Source organism: Typha angustifolia, chromosome 2, assembly GCF_048772165.1.
Source record: "Typha angustifolia cultivar Huaian chromosome 2, ASM4877216v1, whole genome shotgun sequence".
Lineage (NCBI taxonomy): Eukaryota > Viridiplantae > Streptophyta > Magnoliopsida > Poales > Typhaceae > Typha > Typha angustifolia.
The window spans coordinates 2,459,073-2,482,129 of record NC_133240.1 but is presented as its reverse complement, the minus strand read 5'-3'; the positions used below and the strand labels follow the sequence as shown (position 1 = coordinate 2,482,129).

Here is a 23,057-nt window from a genome sequence, read left to right as displayed (position 1 = left end):
ACTGATAATATATAATTACTGTATAGAATATGTAGTTCAATCAGAATGACAAATAATAACCAAAATACAATAAGCAAGAGCATACAAAAATAGAATACTTTTTACTTGGAAATACCCCTTATAAAATTAGTATAAAAAGTCATGGATCTCCTCACCGAGATCAAACCAAGAACTATAATAATAACAATTCGTTGCTATTCACAACTATTTCTAAAATGATTTACTTGACAATTCCTCAATGCGCTCTTATTTTCTATGCTTCAAGTCTTTGTGGCCCGCAAATTTAAAGTCTATAAACTAAATCTATAACCCTTAAGGCAGTATTAAAAAACGAAATCTTCAAATAATGGAAATTCACTACATTGTGAAATGCAGATGTCTAGATTCCACTCTCCCAACTCCTCTCTAATATTTATTACCAAGGTGCTTAATAGCTTCCATGGGTGGTGGCATATTCCTCTCAAGACCTCCCTTTTGGAGCTCCATAAGGTAGGCTTAGGGGTGTAAACAAGCTGACCTTGAGCAAGCCGGCTCTAGCTCAGGAGCGACTCGAAATTAGTTTTGAGCCGTAATTTGATGTTTAGGCTCGGCTCGGCTCAACTCGAGTCGAGTTCGAGCCAAGCCAGGCTAAGCCCGAGCTGAGCCTAAGTCGAGCCCGAGCTTGGTTAGAGGAGGAGGAGGCGGCGGCGAGGATGATGGCTTACCGAACGAAGAGGAGATTGATGGAGGAGGAGGAGGCAACAGCTTGCCGAAGAAAGAGGAGAAGGAGGCGGCTTGCCAAAGGAGGAGGAGGAGACGACAGCTTGCCGAAGGAGGAGGAGGAGGCCGACGGAGGATGTGGCTTCCCGAAGAAGGAAAAGGAGGCCAACGGAAAAAGGCCGACGGAGGAGGCAATGGCGGCTTGCCGAAGGAGGATGATGAGGAGGAGGCGACGACAGCGCTTCTCGACAGAGGAGGAGGCCGACGAAGGAGACTGATAGAGGATGAAGACGATTGGTCACCACTAAGAGGAAGAAGAAAAATATTTTGTATTTCTTTATTTTTGAACAGTTGATTATTTGAGGAGTTAGTGGTGTTTGGAAAATGGGAATTAGTGATTAATGGGAGAAAGAAGGAGTAATGGTGGCTAGGAAAAATAAAATGGAGGCTTGGTTGGTCATATCAAGAGAAAAAGAAGGTATAAGCATTTAAGATGATTTAATACTCTTAGCCATGTGTCCAATGAGATTTAAGAGGGTTTTGTCCTTTTAGCCACGTGTCGAATAAAGAATAAAGGAGTATATTAAGATATTAATATATTTTATATATATATAATTTTGAGCTTATCAAGCCAAGCTTGAGCGAGCCAGCTTTAGCTTAGGCTCAGCTCAAAATCAGATTTCGAGCCCTATTTTTTATTTAGGCTCGGATCAACTCATTACGAGCTAAGCTCGAGCCGAGTCACAACCGAGCTGAGCCAAAGCCAAACACATGCAGCTCGTTTATTTTGACAGCCCTTGGTAGGCTTTAGGAAACCTAGTTTGTAAACCAACCAGCCCGAAAAAGAGTATTTTTTGTAGTGTTATGTTTAAATGACTCAAATCTCATTTGAATACTCGAGTCTTCCGTCCATCCAATGTCATGGCATACCACGTTCCAACGACTATTAATCTCTTGGCCATCTTTACTCTCAATCGGGGGAAATTAGGGGTGAAACGGATTGGATAGTGCTCAACCCACATACAGATCCATATTTTTTGTTTGGATACTGATTTCGAATACGGATATTTGACGAATAGCAAAAAACCATATCCTAACTAAATGAATATGAATAATTTTTAGATAAGATTCGAATAATTTTCGGGTACGGATCGGATAGATTTCGAATACGGATCGGATCTAAAATGGATACGTATCGAATCTTAAGCAGATTATAGCCTTTCTTTTAGACACAATTAACACAAAAAATAATAAATCACTTCAATTGACCATTAATACAAATAGAACTTTACAAACTTCAATTAACTTCAACATACAATCACTTCATTCACATTAGTTTTAAAAAAAATTAAATTAACACATATAGCAAATACAAAGTCTAGACGAAAGTTAACATTAACCTCGAAAAAATTAAATTAACACAAACACGATCTATCAGAAGCATAGATTAAAGAAGAATGTAAACTTACAATTTTACTTTTAAAACAAGAATTAGATGTTCAATAAAAAAAAATGAATTAGAATCAGTTATATACAATACAAAACAAGAACTAGAATAAGTTTATAGCAAAAAGAGATAATTTAACTCTAAACTATAAATCAAAGTACCTATAGATAGATTTTAACTCCAATTACCTATCAAATTACATATAAATTGGTAAAGTGATGGAGCTTGGCGGCGACGACAGAGTGGTGATAGCCGCAGAGCTTGGTGATGGCGATAGAGTGGTGATGTCGACGGAGCTTGGTGACGGCAACGAAGTGATGATGGTGTGAAGCTTGGTCACGGCAAGCTTGAGGAGGGAGGAGGCGGAGCTTGGTGAAGCGACGGAGCTTGGTGACGACGGTGGAGCTTGGTCACGGCGAACTCGAGGAAGGATGATACGATTCGGACTTCATCGATGACGTCTCGAGCATGGGTACACTTTAGGAGTGTCTTTGTTTCTTATTTTAGTGTTTAATTTCCATAAAAATAAGTTTTCTGTAAGTCGCATTCGAACGCAGGTGGAGTGAGTTCGAACGCGGTTGTGAACATGGTTGTGAACATGGGTGAAGAGTGTGCATTATGCGTTCGAACATCCCATTCGAACGCACTGTGAACGCCTCCATCGTGTTTGCAAATCCAGAGAAGTGGAAAACAGGCGCGTTCGAACGCCTGCATCGCGTTCGCAATTCTAGAGAAGAGCGAATTCGGTGCGTTTAAACGCAGTCGAGTGCGTTCAAACGCGGTCGACGAAATTGTATTGTTTAGGGTTAATTTTGAGTTATTGGTTAGCCTCTAAAAGGATGTGGATGGCAACCAGAGGTCATTATTGATTATTGAATAATTGAGTTTTGTCATGCCTCCTTTGTCTTCTTCGCTCTTGTTCTCTCAATCCCCGGTGACGCCGCTTCTAACCTCCCTCGACCGGCCAATCACTCTAGACCCTTAGGGGCGGCCCTCTCCTCCCCTTTCTTCCAATCTATCCAACACTTGCCCTAACCCTTCCATCAACCATAACCTTTCCATCACCACTTTTCGTCGATGCCACCCTACAATCGCCGGTCCGCCTCCAACCACCATCACCTAGGATCTCGTGCCTCCATCCACGGATCCTAAACAAACCACCCTGACATTCGTTCACTAATCGGACGATATCTCGAGATTCCCACATCCGATTCACCTAAAACTTAATTTGTTAGAAAGTGTTTTTGGGGGGGCTACAACATATCCAAATTTCACATCAATCTGACAACGACATCTTTTGAGATTTTATTATAAAGTTTATACCAGATCCAGTCCAGATCAGATAATTGAAAGAGATCGAACCTTAGCCTAAGGGGAGATCGTATCAAAGGAGGAGGCGGAGCTTGGTGAAGTGATGGAGCTTGGTGGTGATGGCTGTGGAGCTTGATCAGGCAAGCTAGAGGAGAGAGGATAAGCTTGGTGAAGCAATGAAATGGTAATGGCAGTAAAGCTTCATCACGGCGGAGATGCAATGGTGGCGGAGTGCTTAGGTTGGCAAGCCATCGAACTCGAGGAGGGACCGAAGTAGGCGAGGTTGGTGACACCGTGACCGGGGAGGTGATGGCGCCCGGTGATCGGTGCCCAGTGATTGGTGATGGCAAGGATGCTAAGGAGAGACTTTGGGGTAGCTACAAGCTTAATTTTGGGGGAGATGGAGAGGGTAGGCCGGTAGGGCTAGGGTGTAAATGTGTAATAGATGAGTTAGGTATTTAAATAGCGGGTAAACGGATATCCATTATTCGAATCCGTATCTGATAATATTAGTTATACCCATATTCGTATCCAGATCTGAATATTTTTTTAACAGACTATCCATATCTAGATCTAGACATTTTTCTATATCCGATCTGATCCAAATCAAGTAGCGGGTCGAGTCAGACTTAAACGTACCCATTTTCACCCCCAAGGAGAAATCCATTTGAATGACCCAAATATCATTCAAACACTCGAGCATTCCATCCTCCATTGTGTCTGCCATGTTAACCCAATAATGGTTCCATAATAATAATCCTCAAATCTCATTTGAATGACAAAGCATTCCATACTCCATTATGTCTATCACATTCCAAGGACAATCCAACACTTCAAGGTCGTTGAAATGCCATCAAGGTTTCTCCATAAGACATGTCAGTCAAATGCATCAAGGTCGCTCGAACGTCTGACCTGCAACTCACTTCTTAACCTAAATCCTCTGCAATTTGGTTGCAAATGAGGAAGATATTGTGTTGCATTTCTTCCGTGTAGATTTATAAAAATTACATCACAAAAAACTTTGTTTTATTATAAATTTGTCAATTACAAAAAATAGAAAAACCCTTGCAATTTTCATGACAAAACCAAATTTTTATTAATTACAACTTTTCTGAAAATACAATCAGAGCACAACTAATTTAAGCAAAAGACTCCTTCCTACACAATATGCATAAAAGTGAGGAAGATTTAAATAAAAGGAAATCTATATATAACATCTTGCATTTTAATAAAATAATACTTTACACTCTATATTTTTACTATTTATAAATCAAGCCCTATGATTTAGTAAATATTTTTAAAAAAAAGACTCTATATTAGATTTAAACTAACACCGTGAGAATATTCCGTTAAAGTAGAAAAAAATATTTTTAAAATGACTAAAATGCTTTTAGTATAACTTAGTTGAGAAGTATTTTCATAATTCCTTTAAGTATGGTTAACTTAACCCAGAGAGTTTAATTAAGTTTAACTAACAGATCTAACAGTATAGTATTTTCAGCACATATTCACTAAATTATAGAAATTAATTTATAAATAGTAAAAATGTAAGATGTAAACTATAATTTTATTAAAAGATAAGGTGTTATATATAAATTTCTCTTAAATAAAAGATAAAAAATTCAACGTACCATGCATATATATCATCTAATAACCAAACATGCCCGGTCAAATGTCCGTCCGGTGAACTCAAAACATATCTCCACTTTTATTTCATAAATTGACAAAAATATTTTCCCTTTATGCTACCAATTGACAATCTACTAAAAAAGAATCAATAAACCACAAGCACAAAATTATGCAAGGAGAAGAAATATAGAATATATGTTTGAACGCTATGAATATGCGTTCGAACACCTGAGACAATATCAGTCCAACATCATTAGAAAAACAAGTGATGTTCAGACAATTTTTTCTGAATAAACCCATGTGAACAGTGGTTGAAATATGAAAAAGAAAAATGTTCTTTTCGAAATGTGAAACTTGAAGTTTCATATTTTTTATTTGTTAAACACTATTTGTTGCACTTTGTTTTTTATATTATTTAAGAAATTTACTGTACATGGAAGACTGGGATACGTGGTAATTAAAAAAGATAGAGAACCGGAAAATGGATCGATCATTATCTGTAATTTGATCCCTTACGTATAGAATTGTTAAAAATAATAACATAATAACTCTCAACAACTTGGTTAGATAATTGGCTGACTAAACTACAATTGGTTTACTCTAACTAAAATAGTTACAACTATATATAACAATTTACAAAATAAACTAACTAATTTTCAACACTCCCCCTATGTTGGAGAGTGAATATTCTGTACTCCCAACTTGAGAACAATAGGTAAGAAATTTTTTTTGCCCAAAGGTTTGGTCAATAAATCCGTCAATTGATCTGTTGAACCAACATGTTTAGCCACTATTGAGCCATCTTGAATTTTCTCCTGAATGAAGTGACAATCCATCTCAATATGCTTGGTACACTCACGAAAAACTAGATTAGCTGAAATATGCAAAGCTGCTTTGTTATCACAATATAAGAAAGCAGGTTTAGGGTGTAGAAGGCCCAAGCCTTTCAACAAACATTGTAGCAATGTTAGATCATAGCAAGCTCCGGTCATGGCTCGGTATTCTGCCTCAGCTGATGATAAAGACATTGTTTTCTGTCACTTTGATCTCTATGATATTAAAGAGGGTCCAAGAAAGACACAATACCCAGTGGTGGAGCGTCTAGTAAGTGGACACTCTGCCCAATCCAAGTCACAATATGCACATAAATTTAAGTCATTATGAAAAGAAAAGAATAGTCCTTGGCTTGGTGCACCCGTAAGGTATCGGACAACTCGAAGAGACACTTCCATGTGCTGCTCCTTGGTTGATGCATGAAGCGACTTAATACATAAACCGAATATATAATATCTGGCTTTGAGACGGTCAAATATATCAAGTGACCAACTAGTCTCCTATTTACCCAGATCTTTAAGCAATTCTCCTTTATCTGAAAGTTTTAGCCTTTTCTTTGTTGGAGTTGTTAGTCGAGGTAGCACCCAGAAGCCTTGTGTCTTTAATAATTTATAATGCATATTTGCGCTATGACATAAAGATTCCATTTCTAGAGGCAGCTAGCTATCTCAATTCCAAGAAAATATTTTACTTTTCCAAGATCTTTAAAATTAAAACTGCTGTGAAGGAAATCTTTAATAGCTATGATACTACTCAAGTCATTTCCAGTAATCAAGATGTCATCGACATATATTAAAAGTGTTATAAAAGACTTGCCTTGCTTTTTGGTGAAAAGAGAATAGTCTGCTTTGGATTGTATGAAAACAACGGAGCGAATAATAATGGAGAATTTAGAAAACCATTGTCGTGAAGCTTGCTTTAAGCCATAGAGCGATTTGTGTAGTCGACATACAAGGTTCTTCCTTTAAATCACCATGGTGAAAGGCGTTATTGACATCGAGCTGGTGAAGGGACCACCCTTATGCAACAGCTAGGGCAAGAAGGCATCGAATAGTGATTATTTTGGTAGCGGGTGAGAAAGTGTCCTGATAGTCAATTCCCTCTAGTTATGTGAACCTTTTAGCAACTAAGTGAACTTTGTACCAGTCGACTAATCCGTCTGAGTTATACTTGATTTTATAAACCCAGCGGCAATCAATAGGATTCTTGCCTACCGAAATAGGAGTGAGGGTCCAGGTGTCGTTTGCTTCCAAAGCAGCTAACTCAGATTGCATTGCTACACACCAGGCCGAGTGAAGGATGGCCTCAGAGTAAGAACGTGGTTCACAGAGGTGATCAAGGTGTGGAGTAAATATTTTCTGCATTGATCTATAGCGATGATAAGAAATAAAATTGGATAGTGGTAACCTAGTGCCCCGTGCTTAGACCTAGAGAGGAGGAAGACAATGGTTTGGAGCAAGACGGCTTGACTATCAAGCACACATAATCTTGGAGTTTGACAGACAAACCGATCTGATGATTAGAGTGATGGAAAGGTGAAGGAACAGACGTCGATGGCTCGGGTGGAGTAGCAAAGAGTGATGGCGAGGTGGTATTAGTGGTAGAGCTCGACGAGGATGCTGGTAGGCTGATGTTAGCACTCAAAGAATGGGGCATCAACCAAGGGGAAGCCGGATTAGGTATAATGGGTGGAGGCGATGGATGAGTTTTCGCTTGATGATGATAGGTGTGGTGGATTGGAGGAAGAGATGCAATGTGGTGGGGGAATTGCCTGAGATGATGAGTAGAGAGGAGGGTTGTGTGAGATTTGGGGAAGATGAGATGGTAGTGGAGGAATTTTGATGGAGCGAGTCGAGAGAGTTTAGGTTAGTGGATTTGTAGGCGTTGATCCAAGTCCAACAGGGGTTGGGTTATTAGAGCGGATGGATTTGGGTCGGATTAATCAAAAGATGGGTGAGGTGCTGATGGGACGAATTTAGGTTGGGCTGGATAGCTTGGATCAAATGGTGATAAGGCATAGGAAAAGATTATTTCATGGAATTTTACATCTCGACTAACAAACATTTTTTTGGTACCTTTTTGCCCAATAGGATAGGCAATAAATATGGAAGGGATAACTCGATGATCAAATTTATGAGAAGTGTGCACGTTCGTCACATAGGTTAAGCAACCAAAAACACGAAGGTGAGAGAAAGATGGAAGTTTAGAATAAAGTAATTCAAATGGGGTTCTGATTGATAGTGGTGAGGGCAACCGGTTGATAATGTGAACAGCGGTTAAGACACACTCTCCCCAAAATTGGTAGGGAGGTGGGCTTGAAATTTTAGGGCTCTCATTACTTGCAAAATATGGCGATGTTTGCGTCTACAACTCCGTTTTGTTGAACGGTGTAGGCGCAAGAAGTTTGGAAAATAACACCATTGTCAAAAAAAGGAACGGAGTAAAATAAATTCTCCCCCGTTATCACTTTGGATGGTTTTGATGCGAGTTTCAAATTAGGTTGAGACATAGCTAAAAAAGCATTTTAATAGAGGTTGTGCTTCATTTTTATGTCTCATTAAGAACACCCATGTAAAACATAAATAATTGCGGTAAGAAAATAGTAATATCCTGAGAAAGAATTACGATGCCAAATATCACAATGGATAATATCAAATGGTTTGATGGAAAAAATTGTACTGATGCCAAAAGAAATGCGACTTTGCTTAGCTAATGGACAAAAGTTGCAACTTTCACTATTTGCATGAGCTAAAAAATTTTAAAAATTCTGGGCAATAAAGTTTAGATGAGAGGGAGATACATGACCCAAGCGAGTGTGCTAGAGATCAATGAAGGATATCGTAAGATTACAGGTGGGTTAATTGTTGGAGGTAGAGGGTGAAATGGTGGATAGTTTCTTTGCGTCTTACCCAATTGGTTTAGTCTCAACAATTTGGCTAGGTAATATGCCGACTAAACCACAATTGGTTTAGTCTAACTAAAATAGTTACAACTATACATAACAATTTACAAAACAAACTAGCTAATTTTCAACAATAACCCTCTTTTTATAAGCTTTCCAAATAGTAATTAACCCTCACAAACCTAACAATAACTTCAGAATTTTTACAATGAAACTTTTACCCTATCATTTCCCTTTATGTCGCTCTTGCACCTCATAGGTAAGTTAGAGAAGTTTTTTTTCTAGCAAGTAAATCATCCGTTTAACTACTATAAATAGGTAGCACATGAACTCCAACATGATCCACTCATAACAATACACCAAGAATTACACCTTGGTTGGGTAGCTAATCTCTCAGAAATGGCCACTAATATGGATGTGAACAAGAAGCTTGCTCTCTTAATGCTAATGATGCTCGTCATTTCCTCCCGTAAGTATTCCTCTCTTCATACATCCGCTGTTAGCATAAGCTGATTGCAAATATAAAATTTTTATTTTTCTTCAACTTGTAAGAAAATTCATTACATCATCTTGTGCACGAGAAAATGATAAAGATGCTGCATCTCTAGATTCATAATATTATTGTCATTATCACTGATTTATGATATTCTTTTAATGTTTTTGTAGAGGAAATTATAGGTGTTCATGCAAAGTGCGATTTAAGCGCAAAGTTTGTCGGCTTTTGCTTCAAGAGTAGCAAATGCAACGAAGTGTGTGTCGACGAGGGATACAGTGAAGGGCATTGTAAAGTTTGGTGGTTCGGCCTTCGTTGCACTTGTTGCCCCTGATATTTTTGCTTTTGGTTCCAATCTTTAACTGATGTTGCCTTCCAACGGAATATCTAATAAGAAATAAACTGCGGCTTAATTTGAATAAAGTTTGGTGTTTAGAGAGCCATGGTAACTGACAATTTGGAGTTATGAAAGAGTCTCTCTGCTTTGCAGTCAATCAGTTATAATTTCTAAGAGTAAAAGTGGTAGTTTCACATGGGCCTAAATGTTCATGAAACATATCCTCCTTTTGCAACTTCCTAATCTTTTTTTTTTTTAATTAATATCACTCTTCTGTTAGTTTTAGGTTACAATAAGCAATTTCGCTAAACATGTAAGAATTTTCGCATTGAAGATCAAACGATGCTCAAATTAACAGTGCTTCAGAAGCCCCAGAAAATTTAGGTGTCAATTGTGTTTCACTAGTGTAAATCATAATACAATATTGAGATATTGTGCAAAATCCTGTAACTAACCTTCATACAATATTTCGATATTATAAAAACAAGAATACTTCCTGATGCTACCAGATCTTGGCATGTTAGAAGTATGGAGGACTTCTATGAACATAAGTTACATGCCATTCTTCACTATACAGTTATGTTAGTAGCCTATTGTTGTTCTTTTCAATGAATATATAGGTATACAAAAGGAGACAAAAATTTATCTTCTTGCTACTGTAAGCAAAGTATTCTGCATGCTTACCTGTAAAACTGTATTGTTTCGATGTAGACATCAGGGAAGAGAGTAGATAGCCTTCTTTAATAGGTAGTTTCACATCTTCCCAAAGAAACGCTCTATCTGAGACTGACCACCTTTCGATCCAAGCTTGTGATTTTCCGGCCAGAATGTTTGTCTCTTATCATCCTACATGTATTCCATGTTTAAAAAAAATTACTGTGTTCAGGCATAAGCATTGCATAAACCAATAGAAAAATCTATTATATTAGAAAAGAGGGGAAAAAAGAGGATCAAATGAACAGACAGTGAATCTGTTAAGAGCTCTCAGTACTTTGACCCTTCCACCTCGGCCGTCACCCCCAATGGCAATCAAATCCCCATTGTTTTTAGCTGCTTGCTTTTCAAGAGATGAAGGGATAGTTGAAGTCTTGCACCATTTTGTTACGCTTCTTTTTGCACCTTCAGAAGCAAAATTCCAACAAGAACATGTAAATCATCTATGGAATTAAATAGAGTAGCAGACTAGATATATACACTAACTAATAGAAATAACTTCCATATAAAATACATACAAATGTAAAGGACATAACTACTTAAGGAAGCACTATCTTTTGACTTAAGAGTGTTCGTTCATCTCGACTCCAAGTTCTATTTAAGGTCTAACTTTTGTCAACACTGCCAAACAATTGAAGGATGCAAGGAGCCCATGCAGACAATTTTCACCAGAACATATATCTAGTAGAATAACTTAGGGAAATTCCAGATGTGGAATAATACTGAAAGTACTAAGCTCAAAATTTATGAAAGTTGGGTGATAAACTGAAAACATTCTATCACTTTATTGCTGCATCAGTATAAAAAAAAAGATGCATGACCATGTATAAAAGAATCTACTGAAATCACATTTTGATGATTCCTGGTAAACAAGGTAGTTGCTATGCTCTCCCAATCTGACATGAAACAGGAACATGTGTGATAGACCGGGTAAAAAATTAGAATGTGAGAAACTAATGAGTTTGCATCAGTTTTCTTGAAAGCTCTAGGAAGTTGTTTGGAAGAAAAATGATATGCGTAAAGTAAACTAGAAACCTATTCATGTCTGACTCTAGGAAATTTTTTTGAAAGGAAAACAGTAATATAGAATCTTATTCATGTATAACCCTAAATCGTTTGATACTTACCTTCCAAATTATTCTTTACTATTATCCACAAATTACTGAGATTACTGCCAAAAAAATCCAACCAAAAGACTAGTAAGACTCACCGGGGCAAGCAGTTGCCTCTTGAGCTTTAGCTCCATTTCCACCTGCCAGTGAATTATTTTGTTTGGTAATATCATCAATTAATAATACCTCTTTATTCCACGTTGAATTTGTTCTTGCCATGCTTCTGTCAGAAGTCTCCAGAATACTTCTCTCATCAAGCTTGGAAGAAATATCTGAGTATGAGAATCTGTTGGCTATATTTGTGTTTTCTATGAAACTAGCCTCTGCGGTGATAAATGTAGAAGGGTGTTGCCTAAGCATATATGATTTCTCCTTTTCAGAAGCATGAGGTGGATTCTTTAATGATTCCGAAGGCAGCCCAAGAGCATCATCATCCTTATAGAAGGATGTATCTGTCTCTAGATCCACCACTTTATTGTCATCCTCGTGAGCCGATGAAATCAAACCATTTTGGTCTTCAAGACCATTGACGCAGCTATCTAAAAGATGAAAATCATCACACGAGGATCTTCCTTTATTTAAACCTGTCCTCGCCCCAACAGGCCCGCTCGTTTGATTTTCCAATGAATAAAGGTCAGAAGAAAGGAAGCAGTCATTCTGATTGAAATGGTTGGAATTTGTGTCTTCAGCTTTTAATCTCTTCGACGTTTTCAAATCCCTCAGTATCCCATTTTCTTTTTCTTCAAGCTCCTTTCTAAGATCTTGTAACTGTGTCTGATATTATTGACAAAATGAGATTGCCGATCCCAAATTATCATAAAGGAGCAATCACCAAATTTTTTGATGGCTTACCTTTAATTTCTTTATCAGTTCTTTAGCCTTACTAAGTTTCTGCTGAGTGCGAGTCTCTGATCTTCCTATAAGATTGCATTGGGCCATCAGTTCTTTATAGCTCCTATAACACCACATTGTTGAAAAGCAGTCAGTATGTGCTCTATGTTAGTGAAAAAAACTGATCAAAAGGATTGTCTCGGTAATACATATACCAACTAAATGGATATTATTTATTATTTTCTATTAGTAGAACATAGAAAACGGTAACCCTGAAACAGAGCATAAACATGTAAATTCCATTACTAAATTGGAAGTACCATGTTTCGTATTTCAATTTTTATTCTTATTTGTATGTACATATATATATATCTCAAGTATAGGGTTCCAAAACTCGGTATCAAAATTGGGATCGGCCATTAGAAAAATTAATAAGTGTCAGCAATATAAATCGTATCGGCCGCTAGTATCGGATTGAATTACTTTAATTAAATAAAATTAAAAATACTATTTAAAATGTAGAAAAATTTCTAAAAATTTATAAAAAATAATCGAAAATAAAAAAATAAAAATTAATTGCATATGAAGTCTAAAAACTAAAAAAAAAAACTCACTCAAAACTATAATAAATTACAACTTAAATTTGAGAAAATTTTATACTCGTAAATTACTTCTGTAGAACAACAGTAAAATTAAAAAAAGAATCTATCTCTTCACTCTTGTTCTATAGCAGTAAAAAAAAAAACGAGTTAAAAAGTGAGAAAAAAAAATCACTCAAGTTTACCAAAGTGTGGAATAGCTGAAGGGGTTTATCACATATGCCGCCAAATAAGCTCTATAAAATATGAGGGGTGAGAGATAAAGGGTAAAAATTAAAAATTAAAAAAAAAAGCAATTGAAGACATCAATTATTAATGTCTTCTAAGTTAGATTTATTTTATATTCAACGTAAACATTCAAGGAATTTAGTTTCAACCGATATCGCTAAGTTTCAACTGATATGGCCAAACCGACCAATCCCTAGACTGAAACCAGTCACCAGATTAGTTTCAAGTCCGAATCGAGATCAGTTATGACCGATATGACTGGAGATTGGCTGATTTTTGGATCCATAATCAAGTGTATGCAATTTGTGTTATTTTACCATCTTCTTTCTCCGTTAGTTTCAATCTAGTCCTTACTTTATCAACTTATCGAATTGATCATTGTTTTTCCTAGTTATTATCTAAAAACCATCTGTGTTGTATTTAATCTGACAAAACAATATCAAATAGAGCCATGACAAAGAGTACCATGACACATGATTAAGGTTACTTTAACTGGTGACCATGATAAGTCTCTGCAAAAAACTAACAGAGGATTTTTTTAGATACAACTAAAAAGAGATGGGGTCAATTTTGATAGGATTAAAAAGTAGGTGTCAAATAAAAAATAACAAAAAAATGAGGAGTTGAAATAGAAATTTCCACAAATTTTGGTACCCATGAAAATGTACATGTATGTATAGATGTATTTACTATGTCCAATGCTATTTAAAATATAGATTTCCTAAGAAGTTATTCTCAATGATACTAGAATTTAATATACAAAGTGAAATCTATTAGTGCAATTTTTATAATAGCAAATTCATGGACACAAAATACTAATAAATATAATGTACAATCTAGGGTTTTATATATGATCAAGTCACACTACTTATAGAAAACCTATACATGTAAAGAAATCAAAGATCAGAATCAAAACAAAGTCAAATTTAGCATTCTACAAAAACTGGTGGAACAATTTCTAAGCAAGAGGTCAGGAATGCTTAAGGAAATTAAGTTCGATGCAAATTGATTTGAGCTTGGTTTGAACCAATCATACAAGATGGCAGAGGAAAGTTCAAAAAACTATTCAAACTTAGTGTTTTAATTTAGTGAGTCTCTTAGTATGAATTAGACAGGTTCCTCACACTCTATAAAAATGATAAAGACAGAATAAAGTGATTCATCCGTTTTGAGGATTCCTCACTTGAAGTTTTCATCTTGCTATCAATTGTGAGAAAATATGAGTCTAAATGCAAGTAGAATTCTGACTACATTTTATAGCACTTCAATAGAGCTGAACTAGAGGATACAGGGAGGACATCCAGAGAGAACTCGAGGAGCTGCAATTTCATCACCAATGAGTTTCCAAATTTCCTCAGAAGCATATCTACTATCTATTGTGAGAAGAGTCATCTAAATATGATCGTGTGCCAAGCTATATTAGAGATTAATCATCGAGCATTGGAGGAATTAAATCAACATAACATCAAAATCTACATCAACACGTGGAGCAAGAGAACATTTGATCCACTTTGAGTTAAGGACAATCAACAAGGAGTAATCTACATTAACTAAGTAGTTTATCAAAGCATAAAATTCAAGCAAGAGAAGGACTTTAACCAACAGTTGTCCAAAGTACAATAAAATTATTGTAAGATAATTTGGTTTCTATAATTGATAGTAAAAATATTCGATCTGAAAGGTTAATCAGATCCGTGATTTTTTCTTTCATTAAAGGAACTGTTTTCCACGTTAAAAAAGCATATCATTGTGTTTATCATTCTTGGTTTTCACCTAACGACTTAAGTTCAATTTTTATAGTTAGAGTAGTATTCAAATTTCTGTCTCCTACTTCTACTTAGTTTTGGTTTTCTACATACAATCTTTAATCCTTTTTTCTAAACCTAGCAGCATTTGACCTTCCTAGTTTTATTCAGATTTAAGCTTTGACTTTTCATATTTCTAGACCTAGTCAAACTAAGATTAATGTATCTTCCTCGAAATTCCAGAATTTGAATCATCTTACAAGACCTGACCTATTATCATACAACCCTTTGCATTTTATTTACGCTACATGAAACTAAACCTCCCAATCAAGATGTTAAAATTTCCAAGTGTTAAGAATAATGACTAACATGTATGACAGACAAGCACAAAAATCCAATAGAACATGTAAAATTATAAAGCCTATCTAACTTGAGAATCTTAAAAGACAAAAACACCGTAGTGCACAATGTTCCTGCTAATGTGGGTCTATTGACGACAATATACTAGCAAACTTACTTCCAATTACTGCATAAGTTTCTTTCTTGCTCAAACTCGTGATGCTCGAATATCAAGAAGTAAGCCTTTTTGTAATAGTGAAACACCGTTAGAGCACTCATATCTATTTAGACATGATCATCAGGCCTACCGAGCCAATCAGACTGCTGTGTTTGCGAGCCCACCCACGAGTGGGTCAAGCCGAGCTCAACTAGAATAGTCTAGTTCGTTACTGCCCGTCGACCAGTGAGAGAGCGAGTTGGCCAAGCCAGGCTCCACCTTAGTATCGGGAGGGGATTTTGGGACTCTAGCCTCTAGGGCAATTGCAAGAGGCGAAGCAGCGGCGAGCAAAGCAGTCTCCTACCTGGTATGTGAGTCATACTGATGCCCCTCCTAAAGATGATGAGACCAAGAGAGATAGAGCTAGCAAATGACAAGATGAAGGGGCTTTCGGAGACAGTTCTTGATGAATTGGGTCAAGAATATGAGATTGTGTTCAAGTACCTCAATTGCAACGGTAGCTACCGCCTCATTGACCAATGGGGCATGTTCGTCAAACATAATCGCATGAGGGCTAATGACGAGATCCAAATGTGGGCCTTTCGATGTCCATGGAGCAATGACAAGGAGGTTAATGGGTTCGGACTAGCTCTTCTCAATAGTCCAACGGTTGACAAATGGGATGCAGTGAAGAGCTTGTTGCTCCTCAAGAAAAAAGATGGAGCAAAAAAAATTGATAACCGAAGATGGTGAGCAGTGCTCGCGAATCCCGTGCAGCCGTGCTCTAGGCCTCCGACCACTAAACCCTAAATGAATAAATCCTTTAACACTATTCACTTCTATATATAAGCATGAAGATTGATTCTAACTGTCGAATCAGTAGTTCTAAATTTTTCATTGTCGAATGAGGGTTAACCAAATATCAATTTTGCTGACTTTAGTTTTTTTAAGAGGTTTATCAAAAACACCCTATATTTCGCCATTATTATTATTCTCCCAAATTTGCACACTACAACCCTTAACAAAAAAATAAATAAAGTAAATAGAAAATTGAAAATAAATAGTTAAACAAATGAGTAAATAGAAATATTTTCATAATTAAACAAACAGTTACATAAAATTAGGAGGATTTGTTTGCATCACTATAAAATAAGCACATCCCAACTAGGTTGACATCTATTCACCTATCTATCATTTGCATAATCCATTCGTTAATTATAAAAAACTCAAATCTTATATTTTCTATTACAAAATAGTCGTTCGCTTGCGATTTAGATTCGACAGCATACCAATCTTACAAGCACATCAACGCATCAATTATTTCTTTTCCTAAACATAATCTACGTTCAGCCGCCCACTTGTACTAAAAGCACATTCCAAAGGTATAGTAAACATAAGAATGGTTAATATATCACGAGCCATGACAACAACAATTAAAAATCTCGTCTTATTTGCCTTCTATCATGTTTTTCATCCTCACTTACAAAATAATTATAATATACTTAAAGCTCGATAATTCCTGCTGACAATGATGAAGAAGTTCTTATCATTTTAAGTCACGCAAACAATGACTTCTTAATGCTACCACTTTTAGGAAAAATAATAGAAGTTGAAGGCATAAAGAAGAAAGAACCATATATAATAGAATAATCATTAAAAAAACCTTTCAAAATAACTTTTAATAGTTATAGCACGAAAAACAAAGTCATCTTATTTATCTTCATATAAATCATTAAAAATATCAAAAAGGCCGATCTCTTTAAATTAAGATTCTAATAAAATGCCAAAACCAATAAGGAAATAGTTCAAAACATTTAGCATATTTAGTTTTTATTTTTTTGTAAAACATTATGTAAAGACCGATCACTTTTAAAAGCAATAAAAAATTAAACAATATTAACAAGTTGCATACTAGCTATTATAATTATAGGAGAATAAGAGCTTGACAATATATTAGTAGCATCAAAAAATGTTTTCAAAAAAATTTTTACTTTTTCTACATTTTTCAATTTTAAATTAGTAAGACATTTTAGCTCATTATTAATATCTAAAAAAATATAATAAATTATAGTTTTTTGATATTTGAGTACTAATTCTAACATTTAATGAGTAGAATTTCATCTATGTTACACATTCAATTAAAATTTTTTAGCTTTTAATCCACACTTTTTGCACATTTTTGCAAATGTTCTAGCTCTTTTATCATTAAAAATAATATAATGTATAATTTGTTTAATTTTATGAATTATCTAAGCAATTTTTTAGACCACTTTGTACAATTAAATTTATAATATGGCACGTACATCTATATATAATAATCACCATTACAAAATAAATAAAGAAAACATCAAAAATTAGAAATTATAGAATGATTATTAAAGTATGATCGAGAGTAAGAAAAAACCTTATTTTGGATATTATAACTTGTTAACTCTTGAATAATAATACAAAAAAGATATTCACCAATATGACTCATTAAGCTTTCGAAAAAAATTATTTATTTTTATATTTTTTAATTATCATCAACAAAATGTGCAATTATACACAAAAATTCAACATTGGCATGAAGTCCAAATATCACTAGTAAAAAAAATTTAGATTTTAATTTTTTAAAATTTAATTTAAAATTAATTTTTATTTTTCTTTAGAAAATTATTTTAAAATACCTCTTCTAATTGTGTGCCAAAAAGTTCTTTTAAAAGCCGGATGAAAACCTCTTTGTAATAAACAACCTTCAAGTTTCAAATCATCACCAATAACAAAAGGTTTATTTCTACGAATAATATATTTCTTTACGAATATTTTTATAATTCCATTGAAGATTAGAAAATTTTCCAAAAACACCTTGATTAAACAACATTTGACCATTATCAAGTTAACCTTTTTTATCCTTATCTTTAATATGCCTCATTAGATGAGTAGTGTCATTCTTAGTTAATGTAAAAAAATTATAATTACATTGAAGACATTTAACTCTACAATTTACTATATTACCTTAGCCATCTTTTGATTCAATAAATTTAAAATACTTTTAAACCTCAAACTTTAATCTCTTAGAACCACCTGATGGCGAAACCGAAGTCGAAGGTTTCAAATCAATTAAATCTTCACCCTTTGGTTACGATTTTATATGATCATAAAAAGAATACATATTGGAGAGAAGTTACTAATTAAAAAACTAAAAACCTTAAAATCTTTCATTTGGAAGGAACTTGAGAGATTAAAGAATTTGAGAATATGTGATAAATTTAAAAGATTTATCATCAATTTATAAGCATGAGAAAAACTTAAATTACTAAATTACCCCTTTGAACTAGTTGTTTATTTCTATTAAAAGAGTAAAACATAAAAAAATGTAGGTACTATTTTGCAAATTTCTAAAATTTTTATCTATATTTGGAATTTTTTTAACGTTAGGTTATCTTTTAAAAAATATTTATGTTCCTCGCTTTTTTAGAAAAAAATAATATATTAAAAAAAAGTCAAACAATACAGGCTAGTTGAGTTGATCACCAATAGGAGAGATGCCAAACAAGAGGGCTTCGAGACTGGGCCTAGCGAGCAAAGGGCTAGCCCATGCCACCCATCAATAGTTCAAACTAAAGCCAGGCCGAGCCCAAATCAAGTTCGAGCTGGGCTTAGCTCGATCCAAACCAAATCGATTGGGCAAGGCACAGACGAGCTAGGCCGTTTGATCAAGTCTAACCCACCTCTCCCATCGATGGTCAGCCCAACCAACCTATACAATACTCTGTACTATTTATATTTTTTTTAATATATTATTTTTTTCTAAAAATGAGAAGAACAAAAATATTTTTAAAAAATAAGCTAACAGTAAAAAAAATCTAAAAATAGCTAAAAGATTCTAAAAATTTGCAAAATAAAACCTATATTTTTTTAATCATTTACTGTTTTAACTTTGGTAATTTTTCTCATGCTTATAAATAGATGATAAATCTTCTAAATTTATCACACATTCTCAAATTCTCTAAATTCATTTCAAATTAAAGGTTTCAAAGGTTTTAGTCTTCCAATTAACAAATTCTTTATAATAATGAATTCCTTTGATGATCATATAAAATCACAACAGGAGGACAAAAATTCAATTAATCTTATACCTGCATCTCAATCTCAACCTGATTTGGAAACTCCAACTTCAGCTGCATTATCAGGCGATTCTAAGAGATTAAATTTGAAATTTAGAAGTATTTCAAACATATCGAAACAAAAGAGACTAAGGTAATGTTATAGATTGTAAAGCTAAATGTCTTCAATATAATCATAATTTTTCTGTATTAATTAACAATGATACTACTCACCTAATTAGGAATATAAAAATAAGCATAAAAAATATCAACTTGATATCGATCAAATATTGCTTAATCAATATACTTTCAAAAATATTTCTAATTTTCAATGAAATTATAAAAATACTCATAAACTAATAGTTAAATATATTATTCGTAAAAATAAACCCTTTGCTATTGATCATAATCTAGAACTTGAAGGTTGTTTACAAAGATGTTTTAATTCAATTTTTAAAAAATTTCTTGTCACACAATTAAAAGAGATGTTTTAAAATTTTTGCTTAAAAAAAATTAATTTCAAATTTTAAAAAATTGAAATCTAAAACTTTTTCTTACTAGTGATATTTAAACTTTATGCCAATGTTGACTTTTTTATATATAACCGAACATTTTATCAACAATAATTAAAAAAATACAAAAAAAATAATTTCTTTTTGAAAGCTTGATAAGAGTCGTGCCGATAAATATTTTTCTCATACTATTATTCAAAAATTAGCAAGTTATAATATCCAAAATAAAGTTTTTTATCTCTCTTAATAATGTTTCTAATAATAATTCCACAATTTTTAATCTAGGATGTTTTATTTATTTACTTTGTAATTATAAATTATTATATAATAAATGCATGTGTCACATTATAAATTTAATTGTATAAAATAGTCTAAAAAAATTACTAAAATAATTTATAAAATTAGAGAAATTATACATCATATTATTTTTAATAATAAAAGAGCTAGAACATTTACAAATATGTGTAAAATGTGTGGATTTAAATCTGAAAAACTTCAATTGGATATACAACATAGATGAAACTCTACTTATGAAATAATAAAATCGGTACTCGAATATCAAAAATTTATAATTTTTTATGTTGATTTAAATATTAATAATAAACTAAAATGTCCTACTAATTTAGAATGGTAAAATGTAGAAAAAATTTTAAAAAATTAAAATATTTTTTGATGCTATTAATATGTTGTCAAACTCTTATTCTCCTACAATTACAATCGCTAATATGCAAGTTGTTGATATTGTTCAACTTTTTATTGCTTTTAAAAATAATCTGTCTTTATATAATGTTTTACAAAAAATGAAAATTAAATATGCTAAATATTTTGAATATTTTCCTTTACTTATTAATTTTTGCATTTTATTAGAACCTCAACTTAAAGAGACCAGTCTTTTTGATATTTTTAATGATTTATATGAGGATATGATGAATTAGATCTGGATCAATCCAATTGTAAGAAAATTATAAAAATTTAGTGGTGGTAGCATTATGAGTTAGGATTTTAATAGTTTTAGTTTCATCTAAATCGAAGGTCTAGATAAAAATATATAAATAAAATAGTGGAGAGAGATCAAAATAGAACATAACGACAAATATCCAATATTAAGGCGATCGTCAAAAGATGGCGGACGGCCAAGGATGGTGGTGGAAAGCCATATAGTAGAGTGACTACTAGAGATGATGGTAGCTATGGGCTAAAAGTAAACTTAAGATTTTTAACTTAGATCTACTAATAATAAGAATTAGTCCCTATTACTACGAGCAAAGGAATAATTTGTTTCCATATGCTAACCTAGGTTGTCATATAGAAAATTTCTATATGTAGTGCTATAGAATGATAATACAATAAACACAGCAAAGAGCAAGACAAGTACTTAAAACAAAAATCAAAAGGCCTACTTGTTCCGAAGGGCAAGTGATCTTTTCAAAACCTCTACAGCATTCTCCAGATTACTTCCATGACCAAGAGACGCCAATTTCATGATTTCTTCTTCCCCAAGATTCATATCTGTCGCCCTGAAGTACTAACAATTAAGTCAGAGATAATCACAACCCTGCTCAAGATTAAAAGGAAGGAAAACAAAAACTAGCTTTAACCAAGCAATTTCACAAACAATTTAAGTGCAGCAAGCTCTTTAGCCAATGCCAAGCTCTTTTCTTGTAGTTTCGTGCATTCCAATGATTTCCTAGATAATTCCTATAAAAAAGAGCCACATTTTTCAATAAATAAAACAGGGTAAAGAACCTAAAAAGTTCGAGGGCATAGGCTTCCAAAGAAATTACCCCCATTTTCAAATTAAGCAACTGCTCGATGCACTCCTTCTCATTGTTCATCGCTTTTCTCCTGGCCTCCTCCCTTTCCGCCAATTCCTTCCACGCCATAACCTAAATAATCTATTGGATCTGTAATCAAATCAATTACAGACATAAACTATTGGCGAATGGAAGGGGGAATTGGATCTCCGACCTCATCATTAAGTTTCTTGAGATGGGCCTGCTGGTTCTCGAAGGTCGTCATCAACGACGACAGCTTCATCTCCAATCTCCTGACCTCCTCAGCCGACGCCTCGAAGGACGGGTTCTGCGTCGAAGTGGTCAGGTGGGCGGCGTCGCCGGTGGACTGGAAGTAGAGGCGAGTGGGTGGGTGGAGGGAGCAAGATTGCTTGCAGACTGGGCAGGTGGGCTTCTTCCCCGCGGGGCAGTAATCCAACCATTGTTGAAGGCTTCTCTTGTTTATTTTGTTCATAGAAATCAAGAAAAAGAGATCAAGAACAAGGTCAGGAAGAAGAGAGAGGAAGAGAAAGAGACAGAGAGTGGGAGGCTACCAGAGCTCGTGGAAGACATGGCCGCAGATGGGGATGGATTGGAGGACTTCGACGACGGGCTTGAGGTCCTCGTAGCAGATGGTGCAGATGGGCTTCTGGGCAGCGGGATTGGGTTGGCTCATCGCATTTGCGGCTGTTTCGCGATCGATGTTTCCCTTCTCCTTTGCTGGTAGGGGTTTTGGTTTGAGTACAGGAGGAGAGAGAATTTTAGGGAGGAAGATGGCGGGAAATTTTGAAGGGCAGCGGGAAGTGGGAATTCGATGTGAAAAGAGAGATAATCATTTATTAGATAACAATCCAGAATTTCAAAATAAGTGAATAAATAAATAGAAATAATCATTTAGATAATGAGAAATTTAATTTTATCTTTTGATTTGGATTAAATCGAATTAATTTTTTTAGATTAGAATCTATATTTTAATAGGACTCTTATTATTATTATTATTATTATTATTATATATTACTATAAAAGGGAGGCATAGAAAAAAGGTGGACAGAGAGATAATATGAGTGAGTGAAAAAAAGGAAAATTTTTATTTTGCTCCCTCTTTTTGTCTTATTTTTGTTTGGACCCTGTTTTTTATATTTATTATCTATTAAACACCCCTTCGTTAGCAATCATCACGGAGACTAACTAGACTTCAGATTAAACTACCCCACAATGCTCAAATTACTAGTATACTCTTAGATATTCTTATCTATAGAACTACCACTTTTGTTTTCTCCATTAAAAAATGACAGTTGAATTAGATACATC

At 34.4% G+C, this 23,057-nt stretch overlaps 1 protein-coding gene across 2 annotated transcripts; it reads right to left on the bottom strand.

Annotated features, from left to right (window-relative positions):
* Positions 1-10,049: 10,049 nt before the first annotated feature.
* On the bottom strand, positions 10,050-22,485 carry LOC140774707 (uncharacterized). 2 transcript variants are annotated; one of them, XM_073117799.1, is made up of 9 exons: positions 22,301-22,485; positions 21,943-22,198; positions 21,759-21,860; positions 21,590-21,672; positions 21,375-21,491; positions 12,331-12,433; positions 11,577-12,252; positions 10,617-10,771; positions 10,050-10,498 (listed from the first exon to the last, which is right to left on the bottom strand). In XM_073117799.1, the coding sequence occupies exons 1-9, from the start codon at positions 22,420-22,422 to the stop codon at positions 10,406-10,408; spliced, it is 1,707 nt and encodes a 568-aa protein (XP_072973900.1). In that variant the 5' UTR covers positions 22,423-22,485; the 3' UTR covers positions 10,050-10,405. The 2 variants fall into 2 exon arrangements, with proteins under 2 accessions (XP_072973900.1, XP_072973907.1); XM_073117806.1 differs by having other exon boundaries at positions 10,644-10,771.
* Positions 22,486-23,057: the final 572 nt, after the last annotated feature.

Coding starts and splice junctions, on each gene's coding strand:
- LOC140774707 (XM_073117799.1), bottom strand. CDS start 22,422: ATGAGCCAACCCAATCCCGCTGCCCAGAAGCCCATCTGCACCATCTGC. Junction 22,199..22,300: donor CATGTCTTCCACGAGCTCTG/GTAGCCTCCCAC, acceptor AAACAAGAGAAG/CCTTCAACAATGGTTGGATT. Junction 12,434..21,374: donor TCACTTGCCCTTCGGAACAA/GTAGGCCTTTTG, acceptor GTGGTGTTATAG/GAGCTATAAAGAACTGATGG.